Raw genomic sequence first — 22712 nt, 5'->3', positions numbered from 1 at the left:
CTTAGCAGCAAGCAATTGGAAAATCTCAGGTTCACCTTTCAAAGAAAAAGGAGAAGTGAGAGGGGAAAAAGCCAACAATGAACTTCTTAGCGGCAGAACACAGCAAACTCTGGAAACCAGTAGGTAGGGTCTCCTGGGGAGGTAAACTAGAAGTGAGAGGAATGCAAGAGGTCTGGCAGTCACTGAACACTCTTGTGTTGAAGACACAAAGGCAGGCTGCAGACAGCCAGCACAAATAGATGTGTTAAATAAAAAGGAGCCATAGAAAAAGTGGAAGTAAGGGTAACAGGACTAAAGATTTGTATGAAAGAACTAGTCAAGCATGATAGAATGAAGTTGGACAAGCAAAGGTCTAAACTGACTTACAGTGAAAGAGTGACATAAAAGTCTACAGGAGCGAGCGAGGTTCTATAATTATATCAGAATATGAAGAAGAAAGAAATACAGATGCATTATCTAGGAAGAAAATGAGATATGTTACTGAATAGTGTGGAGAAGGCTGAAGCACTCTGATTTCTTTAAAGTACAGAATACTGACTTGATGAAACATGTTTTAGCAATATGAGAGTAAAATTCAGGTAAGTTAAAAGGATATTGAGATGAGTGATGTGCTTTCTTGTTGTGCAGCTTTATTCACTCAACAGTTAAGTTGTCAGTTATAACATTTTGTCATTTTATTTAAGAATTCACAAAGCACTGGGGGCTCCTAGGAGTCCGAACTGTAGCAAGCACAATGCTTCTCTCCCAGGCAGAAGAGAAGAATGGGGAACTACAAACCTTACAGAGTAATTCACTCCCTAGGAAGACAGTGGAACAAATTACTGAACTATCAGTTATCTGACCTGTGGCTGGACGACTGATCCTTGAAAGCAAGCAGACAAAGGGAACACTGTGTACCTGGTGTATCTGAAGTTTTTATGTGCTTGCACATGTAATCTCATTAGCAGATTATTATCAGAAGTTGAATGAAAGGTTCGTGGATATAGTTTACTGGGATATCATTGTTGGTAACAACTGCAACTGCAGCTAAAAATGGCATGAGGGAGAGCCAGGGCCATCAGTGTGGCTGCTGCCCCTGCTGCCATTTGGTGCCACAGCATCACCTGGCTCTAGGAGGCCACACCAGTGAGCAAGCACTGAGTACCCTCTCTGTTCTGCATCCTCAAGTGAGGGCTCCAGCTCTGTCACTTTGTCTCTGTAGTAATATTCCAGGTTTTGTAGTGCTGTGGCTGTACCTTCCTCTGGCTTCCCAGTGGGGCTGATAATGTACCTAGGAAGCTCCATGAGCTGCAGATTTACTCCTCATCCTCTCTGTGGGCCAGAGGAGGGCCTCTCCTTACTTAGGAGACAAGGAGACGGTTCACAGTTCTGCAGTCTCATAGGCACAGGTGGCTCTCTTGTGGTTGTGGGCATGTGGTTGTGAAACCTTGTCTGGCTGCTCTAGGTGTAGATCTTTACGATGACAAAAGATTTGCAGACATCCGTAATAAAGCAATAAGAAGTAAGAATTTTTCTTGGAAAATCATGGACAGGTTATGATTAATCTAATTTTTTAGTCTGAAACAGAGGAGACTGAACAGAGGTGTGATAACATGTTCTCAGTATGTAAAAAGGTGGTTAAACAGAGGAGGGTTTGAACAAGTTTTTTCCAAGGTTAGACTTTAAGGAGGGAGCAACAAAAGAATCAGCCTATTTAGTTTTAAGACTAGCAAGGCAAAATACCCTCATAAAAGACAGTAAACACAGTAAAACACTAAGATGTACACATCATGTTGTAGAATTTCCTTCATTTGAATTTTTGAGATTAGATGAGCATCTGGCACATGCACAGGCTGCCCAGAGAAGCCCTTTGGATGCTTCATCCCTGGAGACATTCAAGACCAGGTTGGATGAGCCGTGGGCAGCCTGAGCTGGGAGGGGGCAGCCCTGTGCACAACAGGGGGGTTGGAACTGGATGGTCTTTATGGTCCCTTTCAACCTTTAGCTATTCTATGATTCATCCTATGAAAAATCATAAAATGCTACTGAGGTGCAAAAGGGAGAAGGGATGAACATCCAGTGAATTAGTCATAACTGGCACAAGGGTTGTCTGTGAGCTGGGAGCATTTGTGGTACTTCACCTGACATGTCATGTGTGGCATCTGTCCTCTGTGCTCTCTGCAAACTGCTTGTAGAACAAAAGTTGCTTAGGTGAAATAGGTACTAAAGCTGGTAATATGTGCTAAGAAGGTTCTAAAGCTCTGTAACTGATATTTTTAGACTTCAAATTGTAGTCTGCAGTAACAGAGTAGATACCTGTTTTGTGTTAGCAGTAGATACCTATTTTTACTGACCTTGTGTTTCTATACTAGATGGGCTCCAATCAGATATATTTGTTGATCCCAATACACAGTTACTAGCAGCTGACCAAGACTGTGAAAGTGTTAAGAACAGAGATAGTGGAATGATAAAGATGATAAGGGGAATTGGATCTATGCAGATTTTCTTACTGTCCAGACCTTTTCTCTGATACTGGCAAACCCGTATTAGTTGATGTAGTCTGTTACTTCAGAAAGATCTGAGATGTGTAGGCTGGAATGAAGACAAGATTTATTTCTCCTCAATTGGCAGAAAGAAGGATTCCTGATGCTTAGGGCTTTCAATTAAACATGTTCTGTACAGTAATTATGCTTGAGATATCACACAACTACTGAAACTAGCAAAGGACTTGTGGATGTGCATGCCTGTGTCCTAGTATTTGCTAGATCCATAAGATTATGCACCTGTTTGCATGCTTGTTGATTTGGGGATTAGAGGAATACTGGAATGCGTGTCATGAAACCAAATACAGGAACATGAGAAATGTAAAGACAAGATTTAGCCATGCTCTGAATTCTTGGTTGGTTTTTCTTTTGCGTTGTTTCTTTTTAAATATTAGCAACAGTGTATTTACCTTAAAGCCATACAAGTGATTTTTAAAATTTTTAATTTTTTTTTTTTTTTTTTTTTTTTTTTTGGTGATGTTTCTTTATTAAGAGTTATCCAGGGACATACGAAACAATGAGCAAGACACAAAACAGGATAGGCAAAAGCAATGGGTTAGTCAGGTGATGTAGTTTTCTGGAAGGGATGTGACGGATAATGTAAACAAAAAGTAATGACTTGATTCAAGTTCAGAGACAAGGACAGGGTTTCAGAGGGATGCAACACTGAGTTTAGATCACAAAGTATTAATGCTAGTGTGCAGAGCATTGGCCAGATGAATAAGTGAAGGATCAGTCCAAGGATGCAGCCAAGGATGAATTTTCTGTTAGAAAACATCTGCTATAGAGAAAGATCTGGGGTGCTGAACTTGTTTTGTATAGACTTGTTGAAAGGTAACTTCGGAAAAGTACTTGAAATTGTGAAGTGTTTTATGGAATACCATTCAATGAGCCTCATATTCAGCAAAATAAATATCCAAAGCGAAAATCAAACAGCTAGAAAATTACTGCTGAGTATGAAATAAGGAGGAATTTATTTTCTGTGTAACTACAACAGATGTTTTCAGTGCCATAGACCATCAAATCAGTGAGCAAAAGAAACAAGTGAGAGTGAATTTCTGACCACTGAACCTTGAATTGGATTGATCAGACTTTGCAGGCACACAGGGGAGATGGAGCACATGTTTTCCCTTTGTGCCATCTCACTGACCCTGGCTGCCTGCAGCTAGCATCTGCTTGGCACATCCAGCGCTGCAGTGCGTTCTGGCAGAGATGGAGGAACAGCACCATCTGCAGCCAAATGCCAGAAGGTCACATTTGCAGTGCTACCCAGTGAGCAAATTATGCATAATTTGTGTTTGCTTAGTTTCAGCAGGGTGAATGCAGCTTAATATAGGGCTCAGTACAAAACAATGACCACAACAAGGCTATGTAGTATGTATTATATATAGGAGTTTCTCAAAAATTTCATTCAGATAAAGTTTCAGTTAAAAATAAGGAGATTAAAGAATCTTGAGAGGCTGAGAATATCAGTCTTCACATATCACATATCAGTCTGCCTGATCTTTAGGCGTGCCCTTGGGTTGGCCCTGGACTGTAACTCCTGGCAGTGCTGAGCTGGTCTAAATTACCCAGGGTGCTGGGGGCCTTGTGCTGTATTGAGCAACATTCATGTTTGTTATCTTTGACAATCTAAGAAGTCTGTAGAGCAAAATAACGAGTACTGAAGACATTTGAGGAAGCTGCCTTGCTTGGCATGTGGGGGATTTTTGACAAATCTGGTATTCTGACCTTACGCACTGCATTTAAGCAAGGATGTTGTTACAGCCTGTTCAGAGAATTTTAGCAAGACTGACATCATGCTGTGTGTACTGGCATGCCAAGCCTTTATTTTCTTGTGCAAAAATAAAGAAAATTCTCTGTATGAGAGATTTCTGTTCTTTGTTTATGTCTTGGGTTTCTTTGTCATTCTGCAGGTAGAACTGCCTGTGTGCTTCCTTTATATTCAAAGGTGGGAGGGCTGAAAGATGCATATTTTTAGAACTTACAGAGAGCTCTTTCCTCATTCCTCACATCCAGTGCTTCTCATACAATTTGGCTTCTGGAAACAAGCATAGAGACATTTTTAAGAAGCTGAATAATTAGGGAAGCTCACCAGGATTTCAGGATCTCAGGCAGGGGCTGGGCAGTTTTTCAGTAGTCTGAATGCTGATGGCATTTTCTGTGGAATGGTGAAATTACAGCAGTTTTTGTCTGTCTGTGTCTGTTGCCTCAGAAAAAGTGTTTTACTGTAGCTGAAAAGCTGAAGCCCAACACGTGATCCAAAACGTACTGAAGAGAATGGGAGTCTGAAATGATCTTTCTGTGGGCATCAAGTCAGATTCTTAAAACTTGAGTTTATTGTTTAACCAGCTGTGGCCCGGTGCCAGTTGTCATTTGGGCTTATCAGTGACCTCAGCAGTAATTAAGGCCTGACCTCTTTTTTTCCTAACACACCCACTACAGTTCTAACTTCTGAGTCTGCTCCTGTTTTCCTTTGGAGGAGCTGGTAATGCTTTGGATCTGAACTGTGCATTTAATTAACTTCACTTCTCAAAGCGAACAATTTGCTACTTGAAAAGGCTTTCCCAGGCTAGGTACTCTGAAAAGCCTCTGTTGGAGCTGTAATATTCTAATTCTTGGTGATGCCTGTGGATATTGCTGCTCATAGGCTTGACAGCTGAACTCCAGGGTTTTTTTTCGAAATAAATGTGAATCAGATTTTCTTCTAGTTTTACTTGTTCCAAAAACGATAAGAGAAGGTCTAGTTTGGCATATTCTCTTTATGATCACTTCAGCCTAACTATGACGAAGAGAAATGCCATTATTTTAAGAACATACATGATAACAGTAGTCTGCTTTCTTCAGCCTGTGAAAATGGGTCAGTTTGCAAGTGTCAGCACACAGCCTGTCCTGGCTCTGAGGCCTGCAGCTTTCCAGGGTCACTGCAGTTGCGCCATTTCCTTGAGGGAGTTCCTGGCTGCCCCTGGTGTTTGGGAGTAGCTGCTGGTTGTTCCTGCCTTATCTGATTTGAATGCTCACCCTGGCCTCTTTTGCCTCTCTGAACATGCTATTTCCTTTCCTTTCTGCACTATTTCAACTGAGAAAGTGACCGCTTGCATTTTAGGTGCTAGATGGGAGCATGCTGTGGCATAACACCATGTCTGTGAGGTTTCTTTGCACGTGTGCCAGGTGTGCATCCACTGTATATGTAGAAAGGGCCACAACAGTGTTCTCTCTCAGATTTTCTTCTGAAGCAGAAAAGGAGAGAGGTTCTTCTGTTTTCATATAATTTTAGCAGCATGTGTTCTCTCCTTGCCTTTCAAGACCAAGCAGTTTTTGCTTGTGGAAGAAGCAAGGGACAGGCGTTCCCATTTTAGCCATAAGAATAAGCAACCTATAGTTTCATTTTTTGAAGGTACAGATTTTGTCTAATATCAGCACAATAAAAATATCAAGAAAAAAAAGTCAATGTCAATATACTTTTTTTTTTTTTTTTAGGAGTCGTGGCCAAGCTCACTCCCTGACTGGGGCTTCATTGAAGTAATCAGAGAGAGGTGTTAGCTGACTTCACTGCTGTGAAACATACAGTCACAGCCTGTAGCGTGTGTCATTCATATGGAAGACAGCCATGACCCACGACAAAACCAGAGGTCACTGTGCACATTCACTTCCCGAAGTGAAGATATCTAGGGCTGCTGAAATGTGTTAGGGCGTTCAGGACAGTTCCATGTGAGACTGACAGGAAGGGCTTCAGTAAACCTTCATCATCTGGAGGAGAATTTGGAGGCCAAGTGAGATAATCCTCAGTGCATTAACTGGTTTTAGGTGTACGGTTTTGTTTCCTGTTGCTGTAAATGAGAACCAGCAAGACTGAAAGCAGTGGTGTCAGGTTTGTTGTGACACCAGCCTACGGAAGAAGCCCTCTAGTCCAGTAGGGCTTTTAACTCCAGAAGGGGAATTGTAATGAGGTTGTAACTGATAGCAATTTGATTGCAAGGTCAGCCAGATGTGTAGAATAGTATAACAGAGCTATGTGAGTTACGCTGAAGTATTAATTTTCCAGCTTTTGGAGGCAGCAACCATCTTCATGGTCTTCATTTATAGAGTGGGATCTTGGGATATAAGGATCAGCATCTTGGGATATAAAGGCAGGATTGCAGCTCTTTGATTGCTGCAGTTTTAAAAGTTGTTTTTATTAGTGTCAGTGTGCGTTCTTCAATTCAGAATTTAAGCTCAGTAGGAATGTATGATACAAAAATATCTCAGGCTTATATCAAGGATGGAGCTTTACTTGCCACAAACGTTGTAGTACACATGCCAGAAGATGAACATCAGAAAATGAATCATCTCTGAAACAGTCCCTTAAATCCTCTCTGTTTCCTTTGACTGATGAAGCCATTTTGCTTGTTTGTCAGATGCTCCATAGACACTAAATACCTTTCATCCATCCTCCTTAAGGAATCTCTTCTTATGCCCAAGTTATCATACTCACGTGGATATATTGTGCAAAGTTGCCTAAGGCAGCACATAACCTACTTTGCATGTACCTTGCAGAGAGTATGGCTGACAATTCTGCTGCTTTATTGAGGAGCCACAAGAAGTCTTAACGAATTGCAAGGGCTCAGCAGATCCCACAGATGCATCCAGGAACTGTCACCTGAATACCTGTGATATGGCACTTTCTGAAGGAATCTGAATGTGTCAGGAAAACAGTAGTTCTGAGAAACAGTAATACTTGTGCTTTTCTGCATTTAAACTTCTAAATATTCATTATGTGTGTTGAGAGGCAAATCTGCTAGACTGAGAGCTTTTTAGTAAGCATTTCTTCAAGTGATGGTTTGGATCTCTTGAGAAGCACAAAATGCTCCTTTTAGATGTGGCCTGCTGCTTTAGATGATTGTGTTTGCTATTGTTGCCCAAATACATCTTTTTTAGGTGCACATCTGCTGCTCACAATATTGGAGCAAATTTCTTACTGTCTTGTCCTGTGCTAGCTTGCCACAGTAGTATATCCTTAAAGAATTAATCCTCTCAATAATTGTCAGTCCATGACAGAACTAAGAAAGAAGTCTAAGGTGTATTGCTTGTTGTGTGAGCTTCATGCTGTTTTCCTCAAAAATATTACAGATTCATCTCTGAACAGCTGTGATTTCTAGAAAAGATAAGTTGAGGAAGATGATATTTTCTCAATTACTTTGGAAACCTGAGAGTATGAGAGACAAACAGAAGGTAAACAAATATACTTAGTGAGAGACAGGCCAGAGGATAAATAATCTTAAAGGCACAAACTTAGCCTTCATCTAAAGAGAAAATAAAAGTGTACAGACTAGAATCTGTAGGACTTCTTAATCTCACAATTCTGTTCCTTGCCGCTGTCATGCATTCTGTGTTGAAAATTTGCAATCTTGTCTGCTGTGTAGGTAGTTCTTCAGCAGTGCTGGTGAGGTGTCCTTTATAAGTACACTGCTTTCCTCTATCCTTAACTCAGTGTCCTTACCTCTAGCTGGCAGCCTTCACTCTGGCTCTGCCCTGATTTGGGATTCTCTTCAAAGGGATTTGGAGAGTGACATATCCTGGCTGGAGGAGCAGAGAGGAGGGGGCTCTCTCGAAAGGTTTTATTGTTGAAAACTTGCCTGTTTTTGTGGGAAAGTGTTTAGCACTCAGTTTGGAATAGGTCTTTGAGGAAAAAAAAGGAAAAAAAAAAAAAGAAAAAAGAGGCACCGTGGGTTAAAAAGTAAAGCTGAGCTTTTCATTGTTTCAGCATTTAGTGTAATCCTATCTGGTATCAGGGGTTTTAATGATATCTTTGAGGCTTCCATTTCTTTCCACCACACATATACTAGGAGAACATCTGTTTCTTTGTTAGCTTAACAACACCTCAATCTTCCCAAAGAATTTTTCCCTTGGCAATTTTTAAATTAATTGCACACTGGGTTTTTAATCACAGTTAGGATTAAAATTAAATTATTTTTTATGTTAGTGAGTGTGTAAAACCATCTATGTCTACTAGAGTGACGTTATGTATGTAACGTGATTGCTTACGCAAAGTCTGTGCAAATGTTTTGGAAAATATTATCAATTTTAATTCCTTATGGAACAGTCTTCAACATGACTTGTTCTGGCTAGTCTTCAACACAAACGTAAATATGCTCTCATGTTATTCCCAGTTAAGATGATGGTCTTTGGAAAAACAGGTTTCAGGATCATTTCATGCTTAGAAGTTGGAGTAAGAAAATCTGAATTAAAAACATTTATTGATCTAATCACCAGTATTAAGGCAGTGATTTATCCAACAGGATGGATCTAGAAATCTGCCTGCAACTCAGGTAAACAGAGCTATTGTGAAAGGCCAAAGATCTGGATCGATTCCTGCTTCCCTCATCGTACACATTGTCTCTTGTATTGGAAGTACAGCTTGTTTCTTACAGAGGTGATAACTTTAGAAAAAAATTCTGATGTCATGTTTTATTATCTGGAAACTTAAGAAGTTTCTAATCTGGTGCCTTAATGGGTGTCTCAGGGAATCAACATGAAATTGCAGCCGAAAAGTCCTCAACCTCTGCTCTGCATGACAGCGTCAAATATCTCTGCTTGTGAGAAACTGGATCCTTTGTTTTGCTTTCAATTAGCAGTTAACTGAAATTATTAAAAGTTCCAGAGAAGCCTACCTTTGAGCTAGCTAAGCTAACACTAAGAAACAAGAAGTTGGCCTATGAGCAGATGTCTTTGGCTTTGTTATGCCCATCAGAGAAACAACTGAAAGCCTTAATTTTTCTTTTCATTACTTCTGTTCTGTTGCCCATTGTTAGCTTCCCAGGATCTGCCAGGAGATGCTGGGAGGCAAACCAATCCTTCTCAACTAGTTTTTGTCAAATGAGGTTGGTTGGCAAGGGCTGCCTGTTTGCAGTGAGCACTGCAGCTGAGGATCCAGCTGCCGTGCCATCACTACTATCAATCGACCTCTGGAACTGATGGAAAGGGCTCCTGACTTCCCCAGATCAACCAAACATCCTATTTCTTTGAAACTATCTATGAGGTGGATGTGTGAGCTGCTGGTGCCTAGGTACCTGGAAACATTGTTAATTAGTGGACGTTGCTAGCGTATATGGCTTGATTGGTAATATGCTTAAGGTCGGAAATGTTTGTTGACTTTTGGTTTGACAGCAGTGAACTTGCGTGCTGAAGGTAATACACATGTCAAGGCAAGATTTTGCTCTGTGTATTTTTCTCACTGAGTTTACTGAGTCTAGCTAGCACCATCTGTAAGTGATCATGATTTATTTCAAAATACGTGGCTGTCTGGTATTGTTTAAGTTGTCAGATACTCGTTTTGGTTTGTTTTATGCATTCATTGCATGTAACTTGATACTGTTTTCCTTTCATATTCAGGTACGTGTGGGCATGACTCTTACAGGATAGCTGTGTTAATATGACTGAATTGTATGGTATAAAATGAAATCTCAAATTTTACTTTTGCATTTATTTGTGCAGGTTCGAAAACACGTGAATGACCTCTATGAAGACCTAAGAGATGGACATAACTTAATCTCACTTTTAGAAGTCCTTTCTGGAGACACCCTGGTAAGCTTTTAAATCAGAATGCAGTGGTTTCACTTTGTTATAAATGCATTTACACTGTGAACTCTTTGGATGTTGACTGCTGGAGATGTCTGGTATTTTCAATAATGCGTGACTTGATACCAAAGACACAAGTTATTTTTCTATTGGTAAGATATTCCACCATGAATTCTGTGGGGGAGTGCTCTCTTTTTTCTTCATTTCTTGCAATCAATGAGACTACTTTTCCTAGTAGGGTATTGCACTAATTTTTCTGTTCTTACCTTTTGTTTATAATTTTTCTTTTAACGTGTATCGGATGCTTAATATCCCTTCCCATTAAAGGGAGCAACTTACAAAAAGCAAGGGTAAAATGTCCCTGAAATTGTCTAACACACTCTTCAGATGTCATTTCCTTTCTTTGTGAGCATTACTTTCTTTGCTTGGTATTTGTTCTCTTCATTATGTTCTTCTTTTCATGCTCTTCTTTTCATTTGTGCTCTGTCTTGTGTCTTTGCTGTCCTGTCTCCTGTCTGTTACATTCATTAGCCAAGAGAGCGAGATTTTTTGAAGACCTTACGGTTGGTGAGTTCAACAGAAGCATGCGCGTATGAACAGCATGAGGATGTGGAGGATGAGGATAAGGGGGTAGGTGCCGACCCCCATAACTGTACTAACGTAGTGTTTGAAGTGTGGTGTCTCCTGCAGTCAGTCAATTCTTAGTTTGGTGTCCTGCAGTAATTCCACAGAAAGTACAAAGAACTCGTATGGTAAATCAGGTTATGCTCATAAAGTAAAGTAGGAATGGTAAAGAGAAATTATTTGGCCTTTTTTATGAGCAGCCAAGGTGTAAAAGTTTGAGAAATCTCTAAAATTTTACTTTTGATAAACTGTATAAAGCTAGGGTGCAAATGTGTAGTGGATGTTATCAATGCGTTACAAGACAAACTTCTATTTGTATTTTTTTTTTTTTTTAATTAGGTAATTAATAATTCTGTTAAACCAATATTTTTTACTTACAATCAGTATTTCCGATATGGAAGTAATTCAAAGGCTTGAAGGCTTTCCTTGCTGAAATAATTTGCAAAAAATTAATTTGACTTAATTAGAAGCACTGGTTTACCTCACCCATGGTGTATTTGGCATTGACATTGAATAATATTTTGACATGAGGTAATTTAGAAGTGCAGATCTATTTCTCAGAACGTATCAAATGTAATGGTTATTTTTTCAAAGCAGATGGTCAAAGTGGAGGTTACATGGCAACTCTGTGTGGTGCTTTGGCTACCAAATGTGTGGATTGTTTATCTTTTTGGCAACTGATGCTGAATTATCCTTTTGCTGTACTTTAACCATCCAGAAGGGAAATATCTACCAATAAAACGTAAAATGCTGAGTGCTTGCTAGCCAAAGAAGCTGCTCCATGCTTTTGTAGAACCTGCATTATTAGTGTTTGCTAAAGCAGCTTGTTGTCATAGGGCCCAATTATGTTCTTGGCTCCATGTGTGTTGTGCTATAGTTGTGATTTCAGTGGAATATGTGCTTTTTCCTGGAGGCATAACATTACTCAAAATGCTGCATTTCAGCTGTACATTGAAAACATAATATTTCCCCTCTGAGATCCTCTACCTTTATTTTGTGATAGTTTGGATTTATTTTACTGTCTTTGTTTTGGAAAATGAAGTTCCAGATCTGCAATCCTTCGTTCCATCCTTTGAAGTTTTTCAGTAGCGAGGGCTGCAGGGATTGATCCTGAGCTCTCAGCATGAAAAAGAAGGAGCTAAATCGAAGGTTCTATAGTGGAAATTAAAGTTCTTTGTGTTTCAATTTATGCTTCTTATTCAACTCATTTTCCCATATTTTGCTTTGGAAAGCATCTGATACTCCACAGGGGAAAAAAAATGTGAACCAAGAAAGGCTTGGGCATATGTTTGTATTTCATGGTGTCTGAGGAAGTCATTCATATTCATGGCTGAGCCCTAGCAATTATAGTATGCTTCAGTTTATTGCGTGAAAGTTTGTGAAAAATCTGAAATAAGGAAGAAGAACATAAAGGATTTGGACATTGTGATAATGATAAAAATTTAACCCATTCTTGATCTCTGACAGCTAAGTATTCTTTTTCTGTGTGATTCTTCTTCTTGGTGATTTTACACTAACTGCATGCAGTTCTGCCGTGCTTCCATTAACACACTGCTCATTTCACAGATTCTTGCTTGGATGATTTTGATTTGAGAAAAGTCACTAGCCTTTTTTTCCATGCTTTATAATGTTTAGCTCAAGTCGAGAGTTAAATTTGCACTCTAGGGCTGTGTATTTTGTATTGTATATTTTGGGGGGAAAATATTATCGTTATTAGGTGTTTTAAAATAAAGATGTATTACTGTTATAATGATAATGCAGTCAAATCATAAATAGATAAACAATGTTGAAGTCATAACATTGCATACAGAGGTAAGCTTTCTGTCAGAGAGTTTGCCAGAACTACATAAAGGCCCATGACATTACTTCTATTTTTCTTTGCTTAATAGACTGTAAATCTTTTGTAATAATATACTGCAATGTGGTTTCTATAGCCAGGATCATGTGGGGCCTTTTTTAGCCCTCTCAGACTAAGTACTTTGCAGGGAAACAGCCATCTGCCAGCATGGATCAAAGTTGCAGTTTGGGACACTGATTTCTCTTTCCATCCATTGTATTAAAAAAATGTAGTTGCACTTCAAAAAATATAAAAATTGTTAAAGCACTCTTTTCCACCAAAGGCACTGAGTATTGGCTTTGTTAAAAGTGTGGAGCTTAGAATATTTTACATGGTATTTTAAAAATCAGACTGTTCTTTTGTCTGACAGGGAAATCTCACAATCGTTGTTTTCCAATTTTAGCCCCGAGAAAAAGGTCGGATGCGTTTTCACAGACTCCAGAACGTCCAAATTGCACTTGACTATTTGAAAAAGCGCCAGGTATGGTGAAATGTTTAATAAAAAATGTTAACAAAAATTGCATAACCAGGAACTAATAAATAATTAAAAAAAAAAAGTCCTGCTTTGTCTTTTGTGCATTTTGTATAACATCTGCTGGTGTACAGCTTCAGCTCGTGCTTGTCATGATGAAGAAGGTTTTGGCAGATGTAACCTTACACCAACCTTTTCTGAGCAATAACAGCAACACGATTCATGTGGCATAGAATGTTAAAGAGGAGAAAATTATGGGGAACTACTTATAGCAGATTTAAAAATCTCCCAAGCTGTCCAAACACCAGCTGCTATGCTGTTTTTTTTCCACAAAATTATTTTTAGTGAAAAATGGAGATTTAAGGAAATTATAATTGTATGGGGATTACTTGTTTTCATTATATTTGTCTTAGAAAAATTTCAAGCCTTGCTCCTGGCAAAGCCCAAACTTGTGCCCTAGAGTGTCAGCAGTCATCTGGGCTGTGGAAGGTTCAGGTTTAATTTCACCTTTAAATCAAACACTTAAAAACTGCACTTCTGGGTGGTTTTCCACTGTTGTGGAATGAGTTTATATCCACTTTTAACTTTCTCCTAGAAATTTAGAGTTCTTGCTGCTAAGTAAAAATGAGTGGCTACTTGAACTGACAATTACAGTGGCATTTTTAGGCAAGAAGGCCTCTGGATTTGTGCTGCACCATGTCTTATTTCTGTATGACAGACCTTACTTACAGTAACAGGGCATGTAGAATCAGATCATCTTTTTTTCTTCCAGAGAGAATAGTGGAGTTTTTTGCGTTGTTTTGTTTATTTGTGTGTTTTTTCCTAATAGGTAAGATTATATCTGCAGAGCAAGAATGGAATGCCTTATCTTGTTTTGTGTTGATAACAGGGTATATGTACAAAAGCATGTGCGTGTAACTTTACTAGCATAAGCATAAAATATATTTTATCTGAATAACTATTAATTGCTAGGCTACTTGGACAGATAAGACAGAAAAAATGGAAGCATAAATTATAACAAAGTAGAATTTCTATCTGTACTCTAAAAGTGAATTTATTGGAGTGGAAAAAATATCAGACTTTGTTTCAACCGTACTTTTTCATGTTCACCACATTCTGAATGAATAAAACAGCAGAAGTTATAATAATCTTGGTCACTGTGATGTCATTTGTTTGAATTTGATAACAAATTTTTGGTCTTATCAAGCCAGCTCGTTGTGTTTAAACAGGCCAATTCTCCTGTCCCTTTATCTTTGATACAGGAGAGCGTGGAGAAAGCCAGTGGTAGCTTCCTGAATTTCAGCATTGCCCTGAGTCTGATACAGTTAGTAGTTATAGATCAGCATGTTCTTGTTATCCTCTCCCTGTCTGTCATACTTTCCTCCATTGACACAGACTGAGATGAAGGGTATTTGGCACAGGGAGCAGATTTGTCATTGCATTGACAGCTGAGGAATCTCCTCAAGTCGGTGTGGGTGGGAGAGGGCGATTCCTGGCAGACCACAGGCAGCTAGAATTTTATTCCTTCCAGCTTTTGGGAAAATAATGTATTAGGATCAGGAAGTGAGTAATGCTTCATTTATAGTCACGCTTCTGTAGTGCACTGTGTATTTTTTGGCATATTTATTTCAATTCTGTGTGTGTTTTCTTCCCACATGGCAGGTGAAACTGGTTAACATTAGGAATGATGACATAACAGATGGGAATCCCAAGTTGACTTTGGGGTTGATATGGACCATAATTTTGCACTTTCAGGTAAGCCTAGTTTTACTTAGCAATTTCTTTTCGTTCAGATTCCCACATACATTTGTGATGAATGGGTCAACTTTGGATCTCAAGACATCCTGTGCAAGTCTGCATTATGTCTCTAATGTGTGTTTGAAGGTTTTAATAACTCCTTTCTGATCATGTAAACTAAATCTAAAGGTGTAGTTTTTGTCTAATCTCATCTTTAAATTTTTGCAAATTGCTTGGTTTTTGAATGTTATTAAAGGCAATGTTTGTGTTCCTTAAGCACTTGGATAAATAGGCCTTGATTTATTCTAAAGACTTCTTTTGTTGAATATTAAAATAAATTTTGAAGAGTTAACTCTTGCTTTGTTCTAAAACTGAATTTCTCTGCTGATAAGAGTATTGTAGCAAGCACTGCTTTAAGCAGTTTTGAGCAGTTGGTAACACTTCAGCATTTGTTTTTAGTACAATAAACATGAAGGTACTGTGGGGTCACACTAGGTGGCACTCTGATTGTGGTACACTGTACACTGATTGTGTACAGCTGATTGTGTACAGTATAATGCAGCCTTACAGTGTGTGGTGTTAAATTGCTCCTCAAAATGAGGCCTTCACAATGACTGTGGCTGCAGATGATGTAATTCAGATGACAGATAATTCCCATTTACTGACTGCAGCATTGTTAGCCATAGAGTTGGTGTTGTGGGGGCATTTGAAATGACTGGAAAATTAGAAGATTACACAAAAAAGCACAGTTCACTTAAGAATATCCTCCAGTGGATTTATAATTGGGAAAAAAAACCCCGCAACTTTTTCATTTTTTAAAAAAGCTCCTAGGGCATTGTTTGCATTCTTGTGAGTTGTAAGGAGGAACAAAAGACCCAAATAGAGCCCATGTCGCTATGGTCTAACCAGAGCAGTCAGCCCATTCACAGCCAGTGCTCCTGGTCAAGGAGAACCCACAGACTTCTTGCCATTGGTGAGGCTCTGAAGGTCCCTCAGCTTTCATCTCAATCTTTGCTTCCACACGGTTATATGGAGGAAGAAGGCTGGGCTTAAGCTATTTGAGCATGACCCACAGAACAGACAATGAATATTGTTGTGTTTTAAGAAATAAAAACTCCTGTTACTTTGATAGAAGCAGATAGCAGTGATTAAACTTGTAATCAGTATGTGTTTTATATTTCTGAACCTCATTAATAGATTTTTGCAAGATTTTTTTAGCTTTTTTTCCTATCCAGAGCACAGGACATCTGGTACAATTTTGAGTGGTTATAAAATGTGAGGAAAGCTAACATTAATATAATTTCAACCTGTAAAAAAAAAAAAAAAGAGAGAGAGAGAAACATAAAATGACTCATTTAGGTAAGCTGGTGTTACAAGGTTTTTCCACTGTAAGGTAGCCAGCTCCATGTGAATGAAGTACATAGGAACATTTAAATTGTAGCTGAAACACTTACTTCGCTTCATCCTGAACTCCAGTAACTGCCATGTAAATCTCTACCAGTGCAATTCAGTCTCATAAATCTGTCAGCTTTCATTTTTTTTCAAAATAATTTGTTAAAAAAATCTGCTTAAACATTTTTCAGAATGAGTAGAAGTACTTAGACTGAATATTAAATCACTCTAATACATACGAAGTAACTGAATAGAAGGATTTTTTTGTGAATTATTTTCTAGCTTTTCAATATTAATGGCTACAGAATACACCCTGTATGCAGAAGGGATTCATACCATTATAAATGCTCTGTGCTAATCTGTTCAACCTTGGCATTTGCCTGCACAGCACTTCTTTTGAAGAATCTGGTACTTTGTTGTCATTGATGCCTCATATGATAGATGCAGGTTCAGAATACATAAGGAAATTCCTAAGAATGTGTTTAGAATGTACATTCCTAAGAATGTATTTTCTAGTCTTCACATTAGATTTTGAATGAGGAAAAAATTTGACTTGAAAAGGCTAATAGAGATGAAGTGTCATGACAATAAGTGCTTATGTATGGAGTCATTCTGTATCTAAGTTGGGACAGCTGTGGTGAGATTCAACTTGAAGTTAAGACACCCAAATCCAGCTGCATGTCCTTATGAACTGTGTCTGAATTATTGCTATAATCTGATAATCTGGTTTAGTCTGTACAGTTGATGTAGCCTGGAGTCATTCATCTAGCCAGCTTCTAAAGGCTCACTCCATCTGACTAAACATAATGTTCATGTTCTAGATTTATGAAATGCCCACGTAAGTATTAAAAAGATGACATAGGTTTTATAAAAAACCCACTGTCATTTGAGAATAATCTGAGATTGGACAAGAGAAACTGCATCTAAAATGGCAATAAACGTGTTTAGAAGCAGATTTGAGACCTAGAGGTTTTTTACTACAGTGAGTGGAGCATGGTGGATCAATTCAGATGGCTTATCCTAGGTTCTGCATTTGCAGAACAATTCAGTTGCCTGTTGCAGACTCTTACTGTGATCTGAAATGATGCATCATATCATCTGGGCTACCCTTGCAGCAGCCTGGAAAGCCAACCATATTATGGGCTGCATCAAAATAAACAAGGTCAGCAGGTCAAGGGAAGTGATCCTGTCCCTCTACTGTGTGCTGGTGGGAGCTCACCTGGAGTACTGTGTCCAGATGTGGAGTCCTCAGTACAGGAGGGATGTGGAGCACACCAAGAGGAGAGCCACAGAAGTGATCCAAGGGATAGAATGCCTCTCCTGTGAGGACAGGCTGAGAGAGGTGGGGCTGTTAAGCCTGGAAAAGAAGGTACTCCAGGGAAACCTTACAGTGGCCTGTCCAGTTCCCAAAGGGGGCCTACAGGAAAGGTAGGGAGGGGCTTTTTAAAAGGGCAGGTAGCGACAGGACAAGGGAAATGGCTTTAAACTGGAAGACAGTAGATTTAGACTAGATGTTAGAAAGAAATTACTTACTGTGAGAGTGGTAAAGTGTGAGAGAGACACTGGAATGGATTGCCCAGTGAGGCTGTGGATGCCCCCTCCCTGGAGGCATTCAAGGCCAGGCTGGATGGAGTTTTGAGCAACTTGGTCTAGAGGGAGGTGTCCCAACCCAAACTATTCCACAGTTCTCTGTTACAGTATTGTTTATAATTCTATCCTATGTGTATATATATTCAAATTAATATTTGAATGGATGTCTTCTTAAACGCCCAATGCCTTTTCACTGGTGATACTGAAGATGAGCAGCTATACATAAAGGTCCAGATTTTGTGCCTCAGAAAGATACAGTATTTTTAGTAGGATAATTTCTGTGAAAATCAGTGATCGGTGAAAGAAAAATGATTCTTTTCAACCCACTGAAAACATCTTTAATTTCACAATTTTTTTTTTTTTTTTAGAATAACCTGTCATAGTTTAAAAACAACACTAAGAAAATACTGAAACTTTAACTTTTGAGCGTCCAAAATTCAAGGCCTTTAAAAACTTGGAACTTACAAGTCACGACTCAGTAAATTTATTTACTTATTTTTATTACTGTTTCATTATCATTTTGCAGTTCAGTAATTCCTGTGAAATGCTTTTTCTTCCACTTTACCCAACTCTATGCTATGGGGTCAGAAGGCTACTTTTTAAGGCTGCACTTGGTAGTGTTTTTGTCCAGACATTATCATGCCGTCCAGCTCCCACTTGGAGGATTTGTGCTCTTTCTCTCAGGCCTCTCCAGGGCATGTGTTACCTCTTAACATTTCTCACGTCAGCCAGCAAATATTTATTTCATTGTTGGTTCCATGTGACCCTGAAGCAAAATTCATTCTTTATCTGTCTGCCACAAGGCAGTCCTCAGACTGTTCATTTCAGCTAGCAGATCAGCAGTGAAATGTTTAAGAATGTTGGGGGAAAAAGGCAAGAAAGCTGGATTTATTTGTAAGTAACTTGGGTGAGATAGGTGACAGCTATCCAGCCTTTTCTAAAGTTCCTGATACCCCTTACCATGCTCAGGTGTTCAGAGGCTGCTGTGCAGTTAATATTATTTCAAAACACTCTTGTGTTGATTGTGAAGGCTTTGGCCTTCAAGTGGGGTCTGCAAAGTGACCAGAAGAAGAGACAGGTGAGAGGTTGTAGCCCATTCCAAAGCAGAGGAGTGATGGGATATTCTAGGATTTCTGCATCTTCCTGTTTCAGTTACTCTGCTATTAACTGTGCGATAACAGTTACCGCATGAGAGATGCTGCCTATTTTTCACATTGCCATCACAGGAATCGAAATTGAGATCTGAGTCTGGCCTTCCCTTGCTGCCACGTATTTCTTGTCTACCAGAAGCAGTTGAAGCTGACCTCTGGACCTTGTCCTACATGTGGGTCTTGGATCCCAAAGACTGAAGTTTAATCTGCCTCCACTTGAAAGTAGCCAGACCAATTCAGGTCTGATCTTCTCAAAGGTTTAAAGGTGAAGCCATATAGCCAAGTGTTTAATCTCTGACTGTCAGTGGTTGGAGGATAAACTGGATTCCACTCAGGAACTGTGATTCCCAGTGGCAGACTTATCACTCAATATTTGCTATACTACATTTTTCCTGTGTTTTATTCATGAGCTGATCTCTCAGTTTTCTCTTCCAGACCTCTTTGTCATTTTAGGAGAATTACTAAATGTCAGCAAGAAAATGAGCATAGAGTTCTGGGAGTTTCTGGGATTCATCTGAATCAACAAAGATGAGAGGCATTAAAACTTATTGCAGAATCATATGTAGACTTTATACCTAAGGATTGCAGGCTATCTGTAGCAGGATAAGAGTTAGTAGTTAGCTCATCCAGTCAATTCTGTTTAATCCCTTAAAACCACCAACAAGGAACAGATTCCTCTTTCACTTTGTTAAAGAGTCATCTCACTGGATATAAAACCTCTCTCCTGACAGATCTGCTGTTCAGGGTATGACTTCTGGTATCGCAGTTGTACCTGGAAGCTGAACAGCTCTTTCACATTTTTAGCAGTGTTGGGTTGTACAGCTCAAACAGATCTGAACGTAACCTTTTGCTTATGCTGGGCAGCCTTTACTTCTTGGCTTGTTCTCTATCTTTTGCTGTTTAAATTTTCACTTTCTTTTTGATTTGTGATTTATGTTTGTCTCTCTGTCATTCTTCATGTGACCTTTGGGCTGTGCAGTGCTATGCTTTCTGGTTATCTGGTATGCTGTTTTGACATACACCGTTTATGTTAAATGCTCCACTGCTTTTACTGTGTTGTATTTAGGGGAAAAAAAAAACACCTTAGATCTGAAACTAGCAGAAGTGCATTCCTAGTAGACTTTTCACTATGTTACTCCAGGATGAAAGACATGAGGCTGTGTTTGGCAGAGTAGAATAAATTTTCCTTAACAACATCTGCTATCTATATTAATGAATGGTAGAGTGTAAAGTAATAGTCAACCAAGGATAGCTGGCCTCAGCTTTTTGCATACTATGAAATGCAAATTTTCAACAGCTTTGCCACTTTAATGTGATAGATCTGTTCAATGTTAAGAACTTTTCGCACATTTGATTAATTACAGAAATCTGTGGTTTAAATGCAAGCATAACATATAAATCTTCATGAGCTGTTTCATGTCTTGATGTTTGTTTGCCATGTCTTAATATTTACCTCTTGTCTGTGATTAAGCAGCCTCTAAGACAGATCAAATTGCAGGCAGGTGTTGCTCTAATCCTTTATTCATGTTATACTACTTAAGGGTTTATGTGCCAGAAAAAGTCTTAGTAATCTCCCTTTAAGACTTCTGGCATTGGTGAGTATGTGTGGAGATCTTTGGATATTTCTTTAATAAAAGCAAGACAGTAAAACAAAGCAAAACAAAAAGCCAGCAAACCATGACAGTATTTTTAACACCTTTGCTCATCTGAATTTTTGACTTCAGCCAAGGTTGAACATCCATTGGGGTCTAACCAGATGTGTGCAACAAAGCCCCTGGGGCTGTCAGCATCCTACCTGAACTTTGTGTTTATTTGCTCTAGCAGACAGGTTTAAGAAGAAATTTCAGTTTCTCTTTTCCAAGTCTCCAGTTTAACAACCCTGTTTTCTCCGTCTCTTTATTGTATGACTTCATAGAATGTCTGTAACTACAAGTAGTCATTTTGTCTTCAGTTATTTGCACTTCTGCTTGTCGTATTCTCTGAACACTGAATATGATTTTTCATAAATTAAAGCCATAATCAAAAAATGATGCCTGATGTAAATGCGGTTTGTCAGTTCTTTTTCTACTTGATCTTTTCTTTGGTTCAGGGGTGTAAATAAGGGATCATAAAGTTACTTTTTAGTTCACAAAATGCAAGGAATAATAGAATTGTTAAGAGAGCTGATAGCCTTACTCAGGAACTGGTAAGTATTGTTAAATTGTATTAAAAATACATGTTTCTTGCCTTTTCCTGGGAGATGTGCAAATAGAACTACAATCTGTACAGATGTATCTGGAATGGAATGCATTTATTCCTAGCTAATTCTGCTGCAGATATACCAGCTGCTTTCGTCTATAATGACCTGGAATATGTAGCAGTAAGCCAAGATTGTTGGAAGCAGTGAGCCTTTAACCAGTGTTTCCAAACTGATTTTTATGTTTTTGCTGCCATTCACACTTCAGAGATGTCTGATTTTCTGTTTTTATGATAAATTTATCGTTATTATACAAGAAACATTATCTGTGTGAAATGAAATCAGTCTCGGTCTTTTTCAAAGCAAAGTCTTGAATCTTCTGATGGTAGAGGAGAAGGAGAGGTATATATACTTTCAAGCATCAAGGCCATTTATTTGCACAAACATGACTCCCTTCACATGAATTATATTTTGATTTTTCTGACGTACTTTTCTATTAGTTAAGGAGGACCAAATCAGCGCTAAACTCAGTGCCATGGGGTCTGAAATCTGTTTGAAATGCAGGTCGTGGCAGGAAGGCAGTTTTCCAAGCTGACCAGAGTACAGCTTTTACTGTGAGTAAAGGGAGCAAATGTCACAGCCACACCTTTATGTTAAGTAAATCACAAGTGCAAATACAAATCAAGGCCATGAAAGAGAATGCAGTCATAACATCTACTTTGTCAACATGTGGCTTCCACTCTAGCAGATTATCCTGTAAGCCTTATTCTGTAACAGCTTTCTAGTCCATTAGTATTACAGTATAAAATGCTCTGAGGAAATTTCACCCCAGTGCTTTAACAATAATTAGAAATGAACATCTCTCTTGTAGGAAATTAACTGTATGCAGACAGTACTTCATTCTGGATCCCATCAATAAAAAAGCATGTTTTGGTGAAACTTTTCCCTGGGAAAACTTTTCCCTGCAGATCCTATTAAAATATACTGGGAAAGCACAGTGGCAATGCCTGATGATGCTTAGCAAGTTACTTGGCAGCTCTTTGTGAGAAACCATACACATCTAGCCCTGCTGTTGCTATTAGTAGATTTTGTGTATTGGTAACAAAAAAAAAAAAAAGAAGCAGAAGCTATTTTTCCAAACTACGTTGGTGGGTACATGTGCTTTCATTTTAGTTTGTCAATAGTTTGTGTCTATCTAGCTTTCATAAATGTGCTGCTTGTTTCTTGGCTATTGTTTTTAGAGTGACACAGGCATGTTTACAGAAAAGCAATATGAGAGAAGAAAAAGGCTTGATTTTAAAAACATCAGAAGAGTTTAATTTGAGCATATTAGAGGCATAAAAACTTCTTTTTTTGCAGACAGTATTCTAGACAGACTCTTTTAGCCTCACCTTTCTCTGCCAGAAGTTTTAAATCTGCTGCAATGTTCCAGCCCTGAGCACACAGCACCACTGTTCTAAAGTTGTATGATAGTCGTGAAGCAGCAGGTTATTTATAGCTGACAAACCAGTAAAAATCACATAAGCTGCTATGAAAAATTCTGCATACAACACACTGCCAAAGCAATCTCTAATCATTCATTTTAATCTTCCTTTCTATGGATCATTGGATACATGTTAGAAGCATAGGCAGTGAACAAGTAATTTGCTAACTA

At 38.8% G+C, this 22712-nt stretch overlaps 1 protein-coding gene across 1 annotated transcript in view; it reads left to right on the top strand.

Annotated features, from left to right (window-relative positions):
• Positions 1-22712, top strand: part of DST (dystonin) — a 293027-nt gene that overhangs the window by 100547 nt on the left and 169768 nt on the right. The window contains 3 exon segments of the mRNA XM_042829656.1: positions 9996-10085; positions 12944-13021; positions 14675-14767. Coding sequence (XP_042685590.1) covers positions 9996-10085; positions 12944-13021; positions 14675-14767 — 261 coding nt within the window.

Source organism: Centrocercus urophasianus, unplaced genomic scaffold, assembly GCF_019232065.1.
Source record: "Centrocercus urophasianus isolate 14NV4802_14NV808 unplaced genomic scaffold, USGS_Curo_1.0 seq_10, whole genome shotgun sequence".
NCBI lineage: Eukaryota > Metazoa > Chordata > Aves > Galliformes > Phasianidae > Centrocercus > Centrocercus urophasianus.
Note: the sequence above shows the minus strand (reverse complement) of the source record. Positions and strands in the feature narration are given on the sequence as shown.